The following is a 16,924-nucleotide window of genomic DNA, read 5'->3' as shown; positions in this document are numbered from 1 at the left end:
AATATACACGCTCTTTCTCCTGCCTCCAAACTCCCATACGACGCACTACTTGAGCCTAAAGAGCCCTTGCCTGCTGCTGGAGTCCTGCTCATTCTTTTTTTTTCCTCCACATCTTCCTGCTGGAGTCCTGCTCATTCTTTCTTTTTTTTTCCCCCTGTTCATTCTTCAAGACCCATCTCAAATCCCACTTGCTCCAAAAAGCTTTTCTAAATCTCCACCTTGGAGCTGACTAAAGCATTGAACACACATAGCCTGGTATGAAGGACCTACAAACTCCTGGAGGCTCAGCCCTCTGCACGCCCCACACAACCCAGCAGGGCTCTGTAAGTGGCATGTGTTCCACTGAACTGAATCCCATCCTAGTGACAGTCTTCACACCCTTGGCTTTACCAATCCCGAATATCAAGATGGCTCCCAAAACTGTACCTACAACCTGCTAATATTCATAAAAATAGCTAAACTTTATTGAGTGTTCAGGAGCTCCTGGTGCAGCACCGAGTACTTATGAAATATTATTTCGTTTAATCTCCCCAACAAACCCATGAAGTTGCAACAAATAGTATTATTAGTCCCATTTTTCAGGTGATATATTTGGATTCTTGACAGATCAAATAATTCACCCTAAGTCACACAGATGGATGGGAGGCAGGGCAAGATTTCAAACTTTCAAACACAGGCCTATCTGATTGTCAAGTTCATTCTCAGAAGCAGGCATTCAATCGTGTTTGTTTGCCGGGTGGATAGAAAGAGACACAGATGGAAAGACAGTGGGTAGCTGGGTGAGTACAAAGAAAGAAGGAATCAACTTCCTGCCTCCAGGCTTCAATCCATTCTCTCTTTTCCTGTCAAAGTGAACTTTCTAAAAAGAGGATTTGGCATTTTTTTCATCCTGTTTGATGATTAAAGACCCCTATAATTTCCCACCCTCTGTGGAATAAAACCTGAACTCTAGACTATATGTTCCTCAATTATCTCACTCAGCCTACCTCTGAAAACCCCAACACTGGCTACCTTTCCAGTGCACCTCTGCCTCAGCCATCGGGGCCTACCTGCACCCCTGCCCCAGCCATCGGGTTCTACCTGCGCCCCTGCCCCAGCCATCGGGGTCGACCTGCGCCCCTGCCCCAGCCATCGGGGCCTACCTGCGCCCCTGCCCCAGCCATCGGGGCCTACCTGCGCCCCTGCCCCAGCCATCGGGGCCGACCTGCGCCCCTGCCCCAGCCATCGGGGCCGACCTGCGCCCCTGCCCCAGCCATCGGGGTCGACCTGCGCCCCTGCCCCAGCCATCGGGGTCGACCTGCGCCCCTGCCCCAGCCATCGGGGTCGACCTGCGCCCCTGCCCCAGCCATCGGGGTCGACCTGCGCCCCTGCCCCAGCCATCGGGGTCGACCTGCGCCCCTGCCCCAGCCATCGGGGTCGACCTGCGCCCCTGCCCCAGCCATCGGGGTCGACCTGCGCCCCTGCCCCAGCCATCGGGGTCGACCTGCGCCCCTGCCCCAGCCATCGGGGTCGACCTGCGCCCCTGCCCCAGCCATCGGGGTCGACCTGCGCCCCTGCCCCAGCCATCGGGGTCTACCTGCGCCCCTGCCCCAGCCATCGGGGTCTACCTGCGCCCCTGCCCCAGCCATCGGGGTCTACCTGCGCCCCTGCCCCAGCCATCGGGGTCTACCTGCGCCCCTGCCCCAGCCATCGGGGTCTACCTGCGCCCCTGCCCCAGCCATCGGGGTCTACCTGCGCCCCTGCCCCAGCCATCGGGGTCTACCTGCGCCCCTGCCCCAGCCATCGGGGTCTACTTGCACCTCTGCCCCAGCCATCGGGGCCTATCTGCGCCTCTGCCTCAGCCATCGGGGTCTACTTGCGCCTGTGCCCCAGCCATCGAGGCCTATCTGCGCCTCTGCCCCAGCCATCGGGGTCTACCTGCGCCTCTGCCCCGGCCATCAGGGTCTACCTGCGCCTCTGCCTCAGCCATGGTGGGGGGGAGTGTCTACCTGTGCCTCTGCCTCAGCCATTGGGGTCTGTCTGCAGATCCTTTTGCCATGCACATTCACTCTTCCATGTCTCAGCAATCTCTTTCTCTCTCTCTCTCTCCCTCCAATCACCTGATGGACATCTACACTTCCAGACTAAGCCCACATATACCCCTTACGTGTCCCCACCCGGTGCTCTACCTCCACTCTGATCCTTCTCTAGAAAAGAAGAAATGTTTGCAGTTCTGGTTCTAAGTCAGCAAAGTCAGCACTAAACTTGCTAGAGTCCTGAAACTCTTACCAGGTAACCCATTATCCCATAGATTTGGATGTCCTGCTGAGCAAATAAAACCAATTCCTGAGTATCTTCTAACACATAACATGCATAACATAACATAAAGTTTCAAATAAACTTTATAATGTGCCATTCATCTGACCCTGCCACCATTATTAATAACAGGATTGCATTACATTTCAAAATCTTGGGATTTAAGAGCTAAAAATAAGAAAGACCTTACATATGCTGTAGGGATGGAAGGAAGACTGGTGTTAGATGGGCTATGGGACTAAGACTCCCTCCTGGAGTTTAGGGTTAGTATATTCAGCTCTCCACTTCACATGTAAGAAACTTGACTTTAGGGGGGTTAAGTACCTAGACAAGGTGATATGACTTTGGACCTGGCTCTTCAGTTCCACAAATATTCCCTGATCTGACTACCTAGCATATGCGAGGCATTCAAGTTCATTTTGGTGAATGCGAAAGGATCTGTGTGCTTGGGACATTTCTAGTCAAGGGAAGAGCTAGAGGCCTATTCTTCCCGTGTTAATATAATCAATAAGTGGGATGATAGAAGAGAATAAAAGAAAACAAGAAATGCTGCCTTGAGGATGTGGCACTTGAGCTAGATTCAGAAGATGTGTTGGAGTTAGCCAGGTGAAGGGTATGGGGTTCAAGGAGGGCACGGTAGGAGAGAAGAGAATGTTCGGGGTGGCGGACAGCGTGAACAAGGGTGAAAAGGCATAAAATAGCATGGGATATATGGAACACTGACAGAAACCATGAGTCACCAGGTATAACATGCTTAAGCTGATGTTTTAGAGATTCCTGTAATCATCAGCTCTCACTCATAATAGGTCCTCTAAGACCCCCACCAGCCACCTTTAAGCCATGGCATGGGCCCCAGAGGTCATTCATTCATTTCCCCATTTCCCCTCTTTTTAAGACCTGCAACACAGACTATTATTGCTCTCCTCCCCTGGTTACCTTGCTAGCAAACAGTGCTCCCTGAAGTCTGATCACAGTATCTCATGCTACCTATGGTTTGATCCTACCTCCTATAGTTAGGTCTAGCTGATGTCCTTGAGAAAAGGGAAGTAGAGAAAGAGGACGAGGACTCTTCAGAGTTTCTTCAGTGACTCTCTGCAGCATCCCTGCCCCCACCCTCACCCCCGCGCCCATCTCAGACACGGTGGCCGCTACACCACTTTGCTTGGCTTTCTTCCTATCCTTATCCCCAGTGTGGTCCTGCAGGCACAGGGCAGACCTTGTCAGCAAACCAGCTCCCTGATCAGCTACCCGTGCATTTTTCAGAATCCTGAGTAGAGCAGAATAGTTAGCTGGTGTTCCGGTGTTCATCACTTGAGTTAACTTGTTTGCCTTCAGAGAAAATCATTTCTGCCCCAGATATTGCAAAATATGTACCTGTCTCTCTGGCCCCCAGTGCCTCCACCTGCTTGGACTGCAGCTGCTCCTTCCTGCTTCCCTCTGCAGTGCACACCCTGGCTGCCCCAGCCCTGGCGCATTCCCAATCAGACTGTCAGCCCCCCCTCCCCACACCTGGACACTGCAATGAAGTGTTGACTTCATTGTTTCTTCTAAGCCCAGCCCTACAGTGACCTAGATGGTCAAATGTATGGCTGTAATCATCTCAGTGCCAGGAGCACTGGTAATGAGAGATACAAACCCCTATCTCATAGTACTGTGTTAAATGAAATAACCTAAGTAAAACATTTAGCACAGTGCTTGGTACGCTCCATAAATATTTTTGAGCTGCTGCTATTATTAAGAAGGCTCTTGGCTGGGTGCCGTGGCTCACACCTGTAATCCCAGAATTTTGGGAGGCCGAGGCAGGCGGATCACTTGAGATCAGGAGTTTGAGACCAGCTTGACCAACATGGTGAAACCCCATCTCTACTGAAAATACAAAAATCAGCTGGGCGTGGTGGTGCACACCTGTAATCCCAACTACTCAGGAGGCTGAGGCAAGACAATCAGTTGAACCCAGGAGGTGGAGGTTTCAGGGAGCCGAGACTGTGCTACTGCACTCTAGCCTGGGTGACACAGCAAGACTCCATCTCAAAAAAAAAGAAAAAAAAAGAAAAGAAAAAAAAAAGACTCTTGTTCCTCTCTGTAAAATGTGCAGTAAATATCCTTGTCCGCTTTCCTCAGGGGCTTTGATGTTCCCAAGTCTCACTTCCCATAGTAGGAACCAGGAACACAAAGGATGCTTCCTTAACGTGCAGAATCCCAGCCTTAACCTGATACCACCCCCACCAATAAATGAAAATTTCCAGTGGATGGCCTTAGGAATCTGCATTTCAAAATAAGTATCATGGTTGATTCTGAAGCACTCTGAAGTTTGAGAATCTCTACACTCCCAAGAAACTATCTCTTAAGTATCAAGGAGTGAGTGACATATCTGCTCCAAGTGACAGAGACCTGTTTACAACTCTGGGTATAACAGCTGTGCAGTGTCCACCAGGTAGGTGGACCTGCTGGAATAGTAAAATCATTTGAGTTTGTCACAGGAATTGCTAATGTGGAAGAATCTGACATGGAGATGATGAGGTGTAGGCAGAACCTGATGGGACATCACCTTTTGATGTAGGAGCCTAACAATTACCATTGGCGCGAAGGCCCACAGCCATATCACAAGCACCTCCTCTGTCCCTGCCATTTGTAGCATGGGGTAAACGCTGACGACCAGTCCCTAATTCCTAAGAGAAGACTACCCTGTTATCCAGTTACACACGTCCTATCCTCATGCTGATTCCAAAGTTTCATTAATAATCCTTCTCAGTTCTTTATAATGCCACTGCAAATATCCATACGAATTAGCCAGCTCCCCTTTGAATTTTCCCATAGCACACGCTCAAGTGGCTGAGAGAGGAGAGCCACAGGTGTATTTGTATAACATTTGCATGAAATTTACATGCTGCCTGCAAATGCCTCCATTTGCAGGTCTGCCCCACTAAACCAGTTCCAAATTCAGAGTCTACGAGGACTCCATGAAGATGGTTATTCTTTCTGTACTATCGCTAGTCACTTGCTAGAGTCTACATTCTGCACCCATGTCACGGCAGGTGGGAAGGGCAGACCCAACCAGAACCTTGTAGAGGGGAGTGAAAAGGCCAAATCACAAATACCAGCAGGGCCCCCAATTCCCCTTGGATCCTCCTCCTTAGATAGCAAACTACCAAATCACTAGTAGTGACCTGGTAAGGCTTGCTTCACTCCTTGTCATAACCCCCTGAAGTTCCTGGTCTCAGCTCCTTTTACTCATGAAAATAAACCCACAGTCCCAAGTTCCCAGAAGATTTGACTGGTTCAGAGAAAGAGCTGAAAGGGCCTTTCAGGTCCAACCCTCTCATTGCTATGAATACAAAAGGTCCAGAGAGATGACACGACTGTCCACCAAGGAGTTAACAGACAGCAGGATGGTTCTTCCCCTTCACAGCTCAGACTCAGGTGCCTAACAGTGCCAATCTCAGTGCCTCCCCTTCCCCACACACACGCTTTTCAGGATGCTGGATGGGGCTGGGGTTCAAAAGGATAAGACCTGTACTGTTCTAAGAGGAGCTCCCTGTGACCATGCATGGAACCTGCTCTCTGTGTGCCTATCACTGGCTTCTAAACCTGGTGATAACTGCCACCGGGTCCAGTTCCCTTTCTAGGGGAGAAAATCAAGCTGTGATTACCTGTTTGAAAGAAGGGACCAGAACAGCTTTGAGAAGAGATGCTTTTTTTTCCCTACAGCATAGAAGTTCTCTTCCCAAACTTACACTAAAGCAGAGTCTCAGCCTGGTCCAGGCGTGCCACACTTTGGCCTAGATTTAGCAGCAGGTTGCATTTCAGCAAGGGACAGAAAGGGAAAGGGCTCCCAAGCTAACGCCTTTCTTCCCTGTCACAGTTCCTACAAATGCCATCTGCAGATCTGACACAGAATGGGCCTTTCCTACCTGCTGAAAGGGCAACATTTTGACAGAAATGAACCTCTTGTCCCCTCTCCTCCACTTGTGAAAATTGCGGAGATTCCTGGAGGCCTTTCCAAATTGGTATCTTGGGTGAAGTATACAAGGTGTTCAGGGACAGGGTCTGCCTGAAATTTGGACCAAAGGTGGAACTGGACTGTTGCCAGGTTCAGACCACTGGTAGAGACACCTTACAAATGGAAGCCTGACAATACTCCAGGCTCATGAACCAGCCACTGTGGGCCATCCAAACATTCACTCAGCGTCCACACCGCCCATGCCCCTACCTCCTTCTGCACTCCGCCCCTCACATGCCTTATCTCTGTAAATACTGTGTAGATAATTCAGGGCACTTCTTATGGGCAACAAGCCCCACTTACTGATTCCTCCTTCCCTGTCTTGTATAAATATTTAAGTTAAAAAAAAACCCAAAACTTTAAAAAATTTTTACAAAGAAATTTAAAGGTGGGACAGCCCATCCAAAACATTTGCAGCCAGCTGACTAATTTAATACCTAGACACCGTCTCATTAGGGATCTCCTCAAGCCTGGAAGGAATTACTTGGTGCAAGGGAAAGTCTGAGCAGTGACTTCGGTTGTTGATGAATTTATTAATTGACTACTTAACATAAGGGCAAAGTCCATGGAAAGCTTTTGGCTAAGTAGAGAAAAGTAGCACTTCAGTTACCCTTCCACTGGCATTCTCAGTCCAGAGAGGTGATAGGAAGAGCTGGACCTAGGCAAAGGTTGTTTGCCTTTCCTGCTCAGGCAAGGAGAAGAGGTCCTTCATCACCATGGCTGGAGTCTCCATCCATCCCACTCCCCCCTGCTGCCTGGCTTTCCTGCAGCTTCTGTTCAGTCCAGAGTTTGGAATTCAATCCAGGAACAGGCATGACAAACACTATTTTTCATTTCCATGGAGACAAGGCCCTGCAATAGAACCAGGACTCCATGCCTGAAATGACAAAACAGCCTGACCCACTTTTCCCCCTTCCTACAAAAACAAAATAAGTTTGTTTGGGTCCTGCCAGAGCCAAGGAGAAAAAAGCAAGAGTTCCTGTTATCTCAAAGGATATTTCAAAGAGGAACAAATTATAAACATCTTTGAAAACACTGATAATGCTACAGAACCAGTGTCAGAAATCAGACATAAATCACTTTACCCAAAGGGCTCATCTGCAGTAAATCCATTCTGCTTCCTCCTCCGAAGCTGCTGGGGAGAAGGTTCATATCCCCTAAGAGAAGGATTTAATGACCAGCTATCCAACTTCTTATAGAATCCAACAATTTCCTCAACTTGTCATTTCCTCCCTCATTTTATTCTAGCCTCCCTGGACCTTTCTCTTTCTTGAACAAACCCAGTTCACCTAGGATATTGGCACTTGTTGGTCCCACCGCCTGGAACTCTTACTCTAAAATTTTGAATGCTGGTTCCTTTTCAGCCTTCAGATCAAAGCTCAAATGTCACCTCCTCAGAGCAGACTTTCTTGAAGGGCCACTCCATATAAAGTGGCCTTCCTAACCCCAGGCAATCATTACCACGTGGCCCTGTTTCTCTTCACTGCCCTTATAGGAGCTGAAATTGTCTTGTTTTGTTGTTGTTGCTGTTTCATTGCTTACCACCAGGCTGAGCACTCCATGGGGGCTGGGGCCACGTCTATGTGTGTTTCCCCAGTACCTCTAGCAAAATGACTGGCACATACTGGGGTTGCAGATATATAATCCATGAATTTTAAAAAGTGGGATCTTCTTTCCTTTTTTTTTTTCTTTTTTTTTCTTTTGAGATGGTGTCTCACTCTGTCTCCCAGGCTGGAGTGCAGTGGCACCATCTCGGCTCACTGCAAGCTCCGCCTCCTGAGTTCACACCATTCTCCTGCCTCAGTCTCCCGAGTAGCTGGGACTACAGGCGCCCGCCACCATGCCCGGCTAATTTTTTGTATTTTTAGTAGAGATGGGGTTTCACCACGTTAGCCAGGATGGTTTCGATCTCCTGACCTCGTGATCTGCCCGCCTCGGCCTCCCAAAGTGCTGGGATTACAGGCGTGAGCCACTACGCCCGGCCAAAAAGTGGGATCTTCTTAAAGCCATTCATTCCATCGTTCAGCCACTCTGATAGACATATCTTTCTAAAGCTGGCCCCAAATCTGCCTTTTTTAAAAGGCCAGCCTTTAAGTCCTTTTTCTAGCTCTTGGGTCCATGAAAACTAAAATATGACATCACTTCCAGACTCTCTGCTAGCCTTGTCACTCTGTCTAGACATCAGGGTACCTGATTTTAAAATCCTGAGCTGATTGGTGTCCTTGAGAAAATCACTTTTTCTTTCTGTGCACCTGTGTTTTTAGTCTGTTGCATGATCACAACCTATTTTCCTGGAGTGAGAATCCTTTAAAGCATAAACCTAATTAGACCGTGCATCCCAAAAGTAAAGAGCTTCCTATAATTGCTCATGGAGTGAAACAGGATTAGCAGTGGAATGTGAATTCCCAGTTAAGAAACTGAATCCTGTTCCTAAATTCAGTCCTTTCCACATGGCAAAGACACGGGATGAGAGTACAGATTGTGGCTAGGCATATATTCAGCTAGATCCTACATCTACAGGGCTGAGACAATAAAGACTTAAGATAAAGCAGAAGATACTAAAATCAAACATAAGAACTTACTGGTGTTGTACAATTTCCTTTTCCTGAGATTGTTCACAACAGAACAAATGCCTAACATTTAGGGGACAGTCCTGCTGGGTTCACAGGCTGGGTGTTGGCTGAGCTGATCTACAATGATCTGTAGTTTCGAAAGAGCCCATAGTGGTCATGTAATCCATCCTCCCACTGGGTGCAGGGCTCCCTCTGCAATGCCCTGACAATAGCCACCAGGCCTCTGCTTCAGATCTCCACTGACAGAGCTCCCACCGGCCAGCTGCTTTCATGTTGGGGCAGCTCTAATGGCACTCTTACGTGCCACAGTCCTCATTCCTCCATGACGCTCAGCGATCATTATCTGTCCAAATCTCTTTGATTTTAATAGTCTTTAGAAATTAACCTAACCTTGCTGATTCAATGTCATTAAGCAAGAATCTTTGGAGCACCTCTAACTTTGTATTACATATTCATCCTGAGGGCCCAATAGGACAGCAACAGTGTCATGGTTGTTTGTATCCACATGATATTAAATGTGATATTGGGCACACAGTAAGAACTTAATACTTTTAAAATTGCCTCTATGGCCAGTTGCAGTGGCTCATGCCTGTAATCCCAGCACTTTGGGAGGCCGAGGTGGGAGGACTGCTTGAGGCCAGGACTTTGAGGCCAGCCTGGGCAACATAGCAAGACCTCGTCTCTAAAAAAAAAAAAAAAAAAGAATTAGCCAGGCGTGGTGGCAGATGCCTGTAGTCCCAGCTCTTCAGAGGTTGGGGTGGGAAGATCACCTGAGCCCAGGAATTCAAGGCTGCAGTGAGCTATAGTCACACCACTACACTTCAGCCTAGTCAACAGAGTGAGACCCTTTCTCAAAATAAAATAAAATATGAAATTACATTAATAAAAGTATATAATAAACTTGCCTCTAACAATCTCAGTCAACTCTTAAGTACAATCACACCCAAAGTATTTCAGAAGGAACAGAACCTTGTGAAAGCAGAAAGGCGCTAAACTCTCCCAGGAAGCCCCTTCCTCAAAAGAGATTTCCAATCCACTGGGAGGCCAAGACCACTGGAACAAGGCAAGGAGTTCAACTGAATAGAACTTCCAGCTTCTCCTGTGTTTGCTCATCAAGGGCCCCTCCCCCATCCCCAGCAAGAGAAATGCTGCTACTAAAACCAAAAGGAATTCCTGCAGGATCCATCCATCCACCCGTCAAACAGTTGGTGAGGACCATGTTCTATGCCCATGCCAGGTAAAGGTCTAGGCACTGGGGATATTGTCCCTGACTCTAAGAAACTCACAATCTGATGGGAGAGACAGACACGTAATGAACTAACACCATGCAGTATCTCCCATCACCGCTCGTCAAGGGAGACCGACCGGGAAACTGAGGAATAGCCCCCAGGAGTTAGGTGGCTTTCCTGACTCAGGCCTTCCTCATGTCTGATCTGGGGACAAACCACTCCTCTCTGAGCTTCCGCTTTTATTATGCAAGAACGAGAGTGGATGCTGTCTAACCCCCACAAGGACATGGAGGAGGATGACAAAGAACATATAAAGAATACACTGTGAAGTACTGAGAGCAGTAGCATCTCTGAGATAGAAGGACTCAGATCTAAATTAGGCAAAGCATCCAGAAACAAAATCCAGGCAGTCTGGGCCCACAGTTAACTCAGCATCACCAGCCTTTTCCCTGGCCAGGGCCACATCACCTCAGTGCCAGAGGTTGCTATGGTACTGTCAGGTCAATGTTCCTCGAGAGGCAGTCAGACTAAGGCTGTGCAGGTGGGGGAGAAGTTGTGACATGCCACATTCCTGCCCGTCATATCGCTCCTCCCCGGACCCCAATGGCCTACCAGGATGGCTAATCTCTGCCTGACCGCTGGGATTCAAATCTGGTTCTGATTTATCTTTCTGCTATAACTCAAACCGAAGCATACCGAAGAATGACCACATTAAAGTCAGAAATTTTAGAATAGAGAAAACTGTAAGAGGTCAATCCCGCTGCTGGCTTCAAGCAGATGCCCGTCAACCAAGAGAGGCTTTAGTCTAATTTAAAATACATTCAGGGTACGAAATCCTAGGGCTTTTCCTTGCCACCCTTCTCATTGGCTCCTGCTATTATCAGGAAGCGATTTATGATTTTAAAAAGAAAAAGCCCAGCCTGGGCAATATAGTAAGAGTTGGTCTCTACTATACTTTTAAGAAAATTAAAAAATGTTCTTAAAATTAGCCAGGTGTGGTGGCTCACGCCTGTAATCCCAGCTACTTGGGAGGCTGAGCTGGGAGGATTGCTTGAGCCCTGGAGACAGAGGTTGCAGTGAGCCGACATCATGCCACTGCACTCCAGCGTGCGTGACAGAGTGAGGCCTGGCCTGAAAAAAAAAAAAAGAAAAAGAAAAAAAAAGAAAAAACCCTCTGTTATATTGCACTTAATCCCATTTTCTTTTATTCCAGCTATCCTGGACTGCAGGTCAGTTCATCAGTTATAACCCCTCCTCTGCTCTTATCCTCCTTTCTTTGGGTGAAACAATTCTACTTCCTCAGACCTATTCTCTGAAGTTAAAAATCACTTCTCCTACAACATCCCCACCCAATCTTTACCTCTCAAGGTCCAGTCACTAATTGATGTATAACTCATTGCACCTTGGGACAGCTCTGATAGCTTTTATTTTAAGCTCAAACTGTTTCCTATGGCTTCCTACCAGAGGTCCTATCCTACTCCCTTCTGAGCCATAGAACAAATCTAATTTCTCCTCCACGTGTCATTTTCACGTGGCTCTCATGCCTTCTCGGGACCTGCTGCCCTCTCAAATTAACATGGCGATGGGTCCCTTAGCCAGCGACTGGGCTCCTCCTCCTCTGAACGGAGTCCGGGTGATCTCAACTTCCTTAACTCTGAAGCCCAGACGTAGTTGTAATACTGCAGAGAAGTGGCCTGAGCCGCTCAGAATAGAGCAGAATCATCACTTCACCTGCTTTGGGAATCATAATGCAAACATATTTTCAGTCATTTTCCGAATCAAAAGAATCAAGAAATTGCTCACTGTTCCTTTATGAGTCTCTGGGTATAGTGCTTCAACCTTATCCTGTAGGCTAAGTGGGGTGTATATCCCTCCAAGAAGCAAACACCCCCACCACTTCCCCCAACAAGACAAATCCAAGTTTCGGCAGAAGGATGAACAATTTTACCCCAACTCAGGTTACGCTATAATTCTGAGTGTTTATATGAGGATCTCTAGGCCAGACGCAAAACTACAGACCTTAAGGGTCTCTTATCTGGATACAAGAATAGTGTTTGCATTTTTAAGTGGCTGAAAAACATCTGGAGAATATTTTGTGACATGTGAAAATCATAGGAAATCCACATTTCGGAGTCCATAAATAAAGTTTTATTGGGAACACAGCCATGCTCGTTCGTTCATAAATTGTCCACAACTGCTTCTACTGGGCAAAGCAGAATTGAGTAGCTGAGACAGCCCGGCCCACAAGGCCCCCGGTATTGACTATCTGGCCCTGTACCAAAACAGTCTGCTGGCCTCTGGTCTAAACAGAAAAGACCTTGAAAAGGTCAAGGGGAGGGTGCCTGTGTCCCAACCATTGGGAGAAAGGGCTGCAGGCTTGCTCCTGTCAGCAGAAGAAATTTGTAGGGCCACAAAAGAGAGAAGCGGGGAGGGGGCGTGGGAGGTGTTTAGTTTTAGGCTTTTAAAAAAATTATTATTAAATAGAGTCAGGGCCTCACTATGTTGCCCAGGCTGGTCTTGAACTCCTAGGCTCAAGCGATCCTCCCACCTCAGCTCTCAAAGTGCTGGGATTACAGGCATGAGCCAGCATACCCACCCAGGAGTTTTTCTTCTAGATGATGACAGCTTTTATTCCTTCATTCTTTCCACAAGTGATTGTTTTGGAATTGCTTAAATGCCTACAGAGGTAACCGGACTAGCTGATTCTCCACTCCCCACCCACCCCCAATCCTCACGGGGCACTACTTTTTAATCATGGCCTTGACATTATCAATCTCCTGCTGCGGGTGGCTCCCAAAAACACCCCTTTCCCTTACCCTTCTTCCAAGGCCAGCTTTTCTCATCTTGGTTCCAAACTTCTCTAACCTGCCGAGTGCTATCCAAGGCAAAGGCTAGAAATATGACCACCATTCAAGGTCAGCTGCGGCGGGAGGAGAGGCAGGAGGTAGAGGAGCAAGGGGGTCTCCCCGGAGCACAGTGTGCTAGCAAGTATCACAGAAGAGGCAAAGATGGCTTTCTCTAGCCCTGCCTGAGCTCTTGGCTGAGGCCCCGGGGAGAGAGCAAGCTCCAAGTCCTCCCCCAGCCCTCTACTTCCTAAATCAAGCAAATAACTAACAATGCAAGGAGGTGTGGGGGAGTAAGGCCCAGCCACTGGGTAGCTATTTTCTCAAAATACATGGCAAATCTCTACGCCAAATGCTGGCTAAGCCAAAGAATAAACAAATCCCTTCATTTCTCTGAGATGAGAGCTATCAACTTCCCCTCTCATCCTCTCCTTCTGCTGGCCAGATCCATCTGTCCCATGGCCCTCTCCCTGTGGGATAAGCAGTGTCTGTCCCTATCTTCCTGACCACAGCTCTGGCCAGCTCCTACCCCCCGCCGGAGGCACTGCGGAGGGAAGCCAGCAGGTGGGGAACAGGAGCACATGGCCTGTCCACACCTCCCCCAGAAGCTCTCGGCCAGTTCTCCATGATGCATTGTGCCACTAATTCATTCCTCTGCCCTCCTTTCTCCAAGTTAGACGGCCCTGAATTAAGTCTTGCTGGACAAGGAGACCATCATCACCCTCAACCCAGCCTCTCCCTCCAGCCCACCCCAGGGCCACCCCTCCGTGATCCAGAGCTCAGCTCAAGCAGTGCTACTATAGAGGAGAAGAGAAAAGGCTAGGGAGGGAAAAGAAGGTGGCATCTCTGCAGCATGATGTCACACTGGCTGCTTTCGGATCCCCAGAACAGAAAACAGAAGCAAACAACATGGTCTCCGGATTTACTCTGCCTTGAAAGGTTTGTGTTCCTGGCAGCTGTGAGCAGCCTGCGTCAGATGAGAAAAGCACACAACCAGAAAGACAGGTCTTCACCACAGCCCCCAGGGCCCCTTCCTGACCCCAGGACACAGCCACCTCTTCCAAAAAATCCCACGAGGAAACAAACATAGACACACACACACACACACACACACACGCACCAGGCGTCAGCACGAGTTAGCACTAACCTGGAAGCCATTAGGTAGGAACAGTAGCAGAGTGCAGTGCAGAGAGGAACTCATTCATTCATGCATTGGGCAGTGGGGGGCGGGGGCGGGGAGCGGGGGCCCTGAGGAGGCTGGAGGGCACTCACCTCCATGACTATCCCAAAGCCCTGTTTCTAACGGGGGAGGGGACTCGGGCCAGGGCTCTCAGAAGCTGAGGGCGCTTCTTTGCTCTGCTGTTTCACACCGCTGTGGCATTTTAAGCATGACTCCCCTTTATTTCCCTCTCCCCCACCTCCCTCTGCGGCTGTTATTTGGAGTGGTCGTGCCGCCTTACAGAAGTCCCCCTCTCTCTCTCCCCGGCTCCCTTTCTCTCTCTCCCTCTGACTCCCTCACAGACAGCTGTTCTGAGCTCAGGCACGCACGCGCACAGGCGCACAGACACACTCAGACACGCACCCCTCTTGCGCGCAGACACGCACACGCGCACACACGCACGCGCGTCCCCTGCCGGTTTACATAATGCAACTCTTTGGTGCAGTCAGCTTGCCGGCGCTCAATTATTCATGCCAGCGCGGAGGACAGAGCCGCTGGGACTGCGGGGGGGTTATTTCCTCTTCACCCTCAATCCGACAAAATACAAGACCATGTTCCCCGGAGACTCTGCTCCCTTCGCTGCCACCAATTATTTCCCAGGTGCTGCCCACTAGGTCGACCTGTATCAAGGAGGTGACACTAAATAAAAACACAGGTGCCTGGCTCTAAAGAGAGTCGTGCATCCTTCAAAGGATGACGGCTGCTCTCCGGCCCGAGCCCTGGGAGTACAGGAAGAGAGGCGGCCAGCGCTGAGACCCTAATCCGCAAGAAAAGATGGCCGAGGGCCTCTTCAGTGTAGCTGCTCCCAGACTTCCAGGATGCTCGCCTCTCCGGCAGGTCAGGCTCTCACAGACGGCAGGAGTAATATTCAGGGAAAGCACTTACATTCGTGGCAAAGCAGAGTCGCCTGGGTCTTCTAATTCTAAGCTGTACCTCTTAAAAGTGTTTTTTTTTTTTCTCTGTCCATTCACCGAAATGCAGTATTAGTACTCAGACAGCCCCCAGAGGAAAGTTCTGGCAGTGCGAGGTATTCTATTCAGCAGCGATATTAATAATATTTTGAAAGTCATTCATGGCTTACAAAGCATTTTGCCTACATTCAATCATTTCATTCCCACCACAATCACCTAAATACTGACCTGTTTAGTGGATCTGGAAACTGAGTCCTGGAAAAGTGAAGGTCCCATGCAAGAAAGAGGCAGAGCTGGGAATCCAGATCACCTGTCTCTAGACCCATGGCAATTAACTAATTGCCTCACATCCCAACTATTTGAGAACCACTGTCATCTCTTGAGGGATGTAGCACAAAACCGACAACACTAACAATGATGATGGTTAGCTCAGTGCCTAGGAAACTTTAATCCCCCAAGAATCTTCTTCACCCACAGACTCTGATAGAGCAGGTCTAGGGGACCACCCAAAAGTCAGCCTTTCTAACAAACTGCCAGGCGACGCCCACGTTGCTATTCCAGGACCACCCTGAACAGCAAATGTTTGGCTTATGCATTCTCATGCTTTGAATCTTCCAAAAAGACAGTTTTGTCTGTCCACTGCAGCTGCATAGGAAAACATGCTGAAGGTGAATAGTAATTATAATCCATTGATGTCACCTGCATCCTGCTCAAACTCATGCCGAGAGCTAATATTTCTTGGGCATCTGTTGGCAAAATGTCTCATTCTGGGAGGGCCAGCCCCTGCAGGCTCATCATGAAAAGTGTTTCCAAGATTGCTTCTGCCTGCAGCCCGCTGATAGAACAGCGGCCTCACAGTATCTGGGAAGCAGATAGGTCTGGGCTGTCTGGCCCTACCTCTGTTACCTAGAGGAATCCCAGGCTCCAAAGAAAGGTATATTGGCAATGCCCCGATTTCAGCCATCCCTCCTTGTCTGGCTCAAGTCCGACCTCTTCTGAAATGCCTATCTGGCTCTTCTCTGTTAATCCACGGAAAGATCTTGGACTAGAGTCAGATCTGGAACCAAAACTGAGTTGCATTGCTTGTTGGTCACCCACCTACTCTTATCTCAGACTCAGTTTCTTCAACTGAAATGCTAATACTACATATTTCCTCCTTTGTACTGTTGAAAAGATGATGAAGTCAAAAAAGCACGTGAAAGCACCCAAGAACAGTTGGGTACCTCTCCTGCCCCTGCCCTTATAGTACACATTTAGAACTTAATTGCAGATTCTGTTGTCCTCTGTTGGTTTTACATCCCTGAGAAGATCGTAGGCTATTTTTTCTTTCATGTCCCTCCAGCATGTAGGAGTACTGGGTACACACATATTCAGTAAATATCTTTGGGCTGGGCGTGGTGGCTCATGCCTGTAATCTCAGCAGTTTGGGAGGCAGAGGCGGGTGGATCACTCGAGCTCAGGAGTTTTAGACCAGCCTGGCCAATGTGGTGAAATCCCATCTCTACTAAAAATACAAAAATTAGCCAGGCATGGTGGCACGCACCTGTAATCCCAGCTACTCGGGAGGCTGAGGCAGGAGAATCTCTTGAACCTAGGAGGCAGAGGTTGCTGTGAGCCACGATTGCACCACTGCACTACACCCTGGGCGACAGAGCAAGACTCTGCATACCAAAAAAAAAAAAAAAAAAAAAAAAGTTGCACTGAATGTCCTTTCCTCCATTAAGGCACAGACACAGGGGTTGGTGGAATCAAGTGGCCAGAGTCCTAGTCCTAACTTCCCCACTCACTTACTGTGTAACTTTGAACAAGTTGTGCTAATTTTGAGGGGACTTTCCTTCTTCCACTACAAAATGT

At 48.6% G+C, this 16,924-nt stretch overlaps 1 protein-coding gene across 22 annotated transcripts in view; it reads right to left on the bottom strand.

Moving 5' to 3' along the window:
- The window catches only part of GRAMD1B (GRAM domain containing 1B), a 267,819-nt gene that overhangs the window by 50,242 nt on the left and 200,653 nt on the right, over positions 1 to 16,924 (bottom strand). Inside the window, exon 1 of one of the 22 annotated variants that reach the window (XM_054437579.2) lies at positions 14,213 to 14,446. The exons of 20 other annotated variants lie outside the window; for them this stretch is intronic. Coding sequence is in view for 1 of the 2 variants with exons in the window: in XM_054437576.2 (XP_054293551.1) it covers positions 14,088 to 14,098 (11 nt within the window). In the remaining variant the exon portion in view is untranslated. Of the gene's footprint in view, positions 1 to 14,087; positions 14,163 to 14,212; positions 14,447 to 16,924 lie in introns of those variants that run through there. One more of the 22 variants, XM_054437576.2, reaches the window with a different exon arrangement.

This window comes from Pongo pygmaeus, chromosome 9 (assembly GCF_028885625.2).
Source record: "Pongo pygmaeus isolate AG05252 chromosome 9, NHGRI_mPonPyg2-v2.0_pri, whole genome shotgun sequence".
Lineage (NCBI taxonomy): Eukaryota > Metazoa > Chordata > Mammalia > Primates > Hominidae > Pongo > Pongo pygmaeus.
The sequence above is the reverse complement of the archived record's forward strand: the minus strand, read 5'-3'. Positions and strand labels throughout refer to the sequence as shown.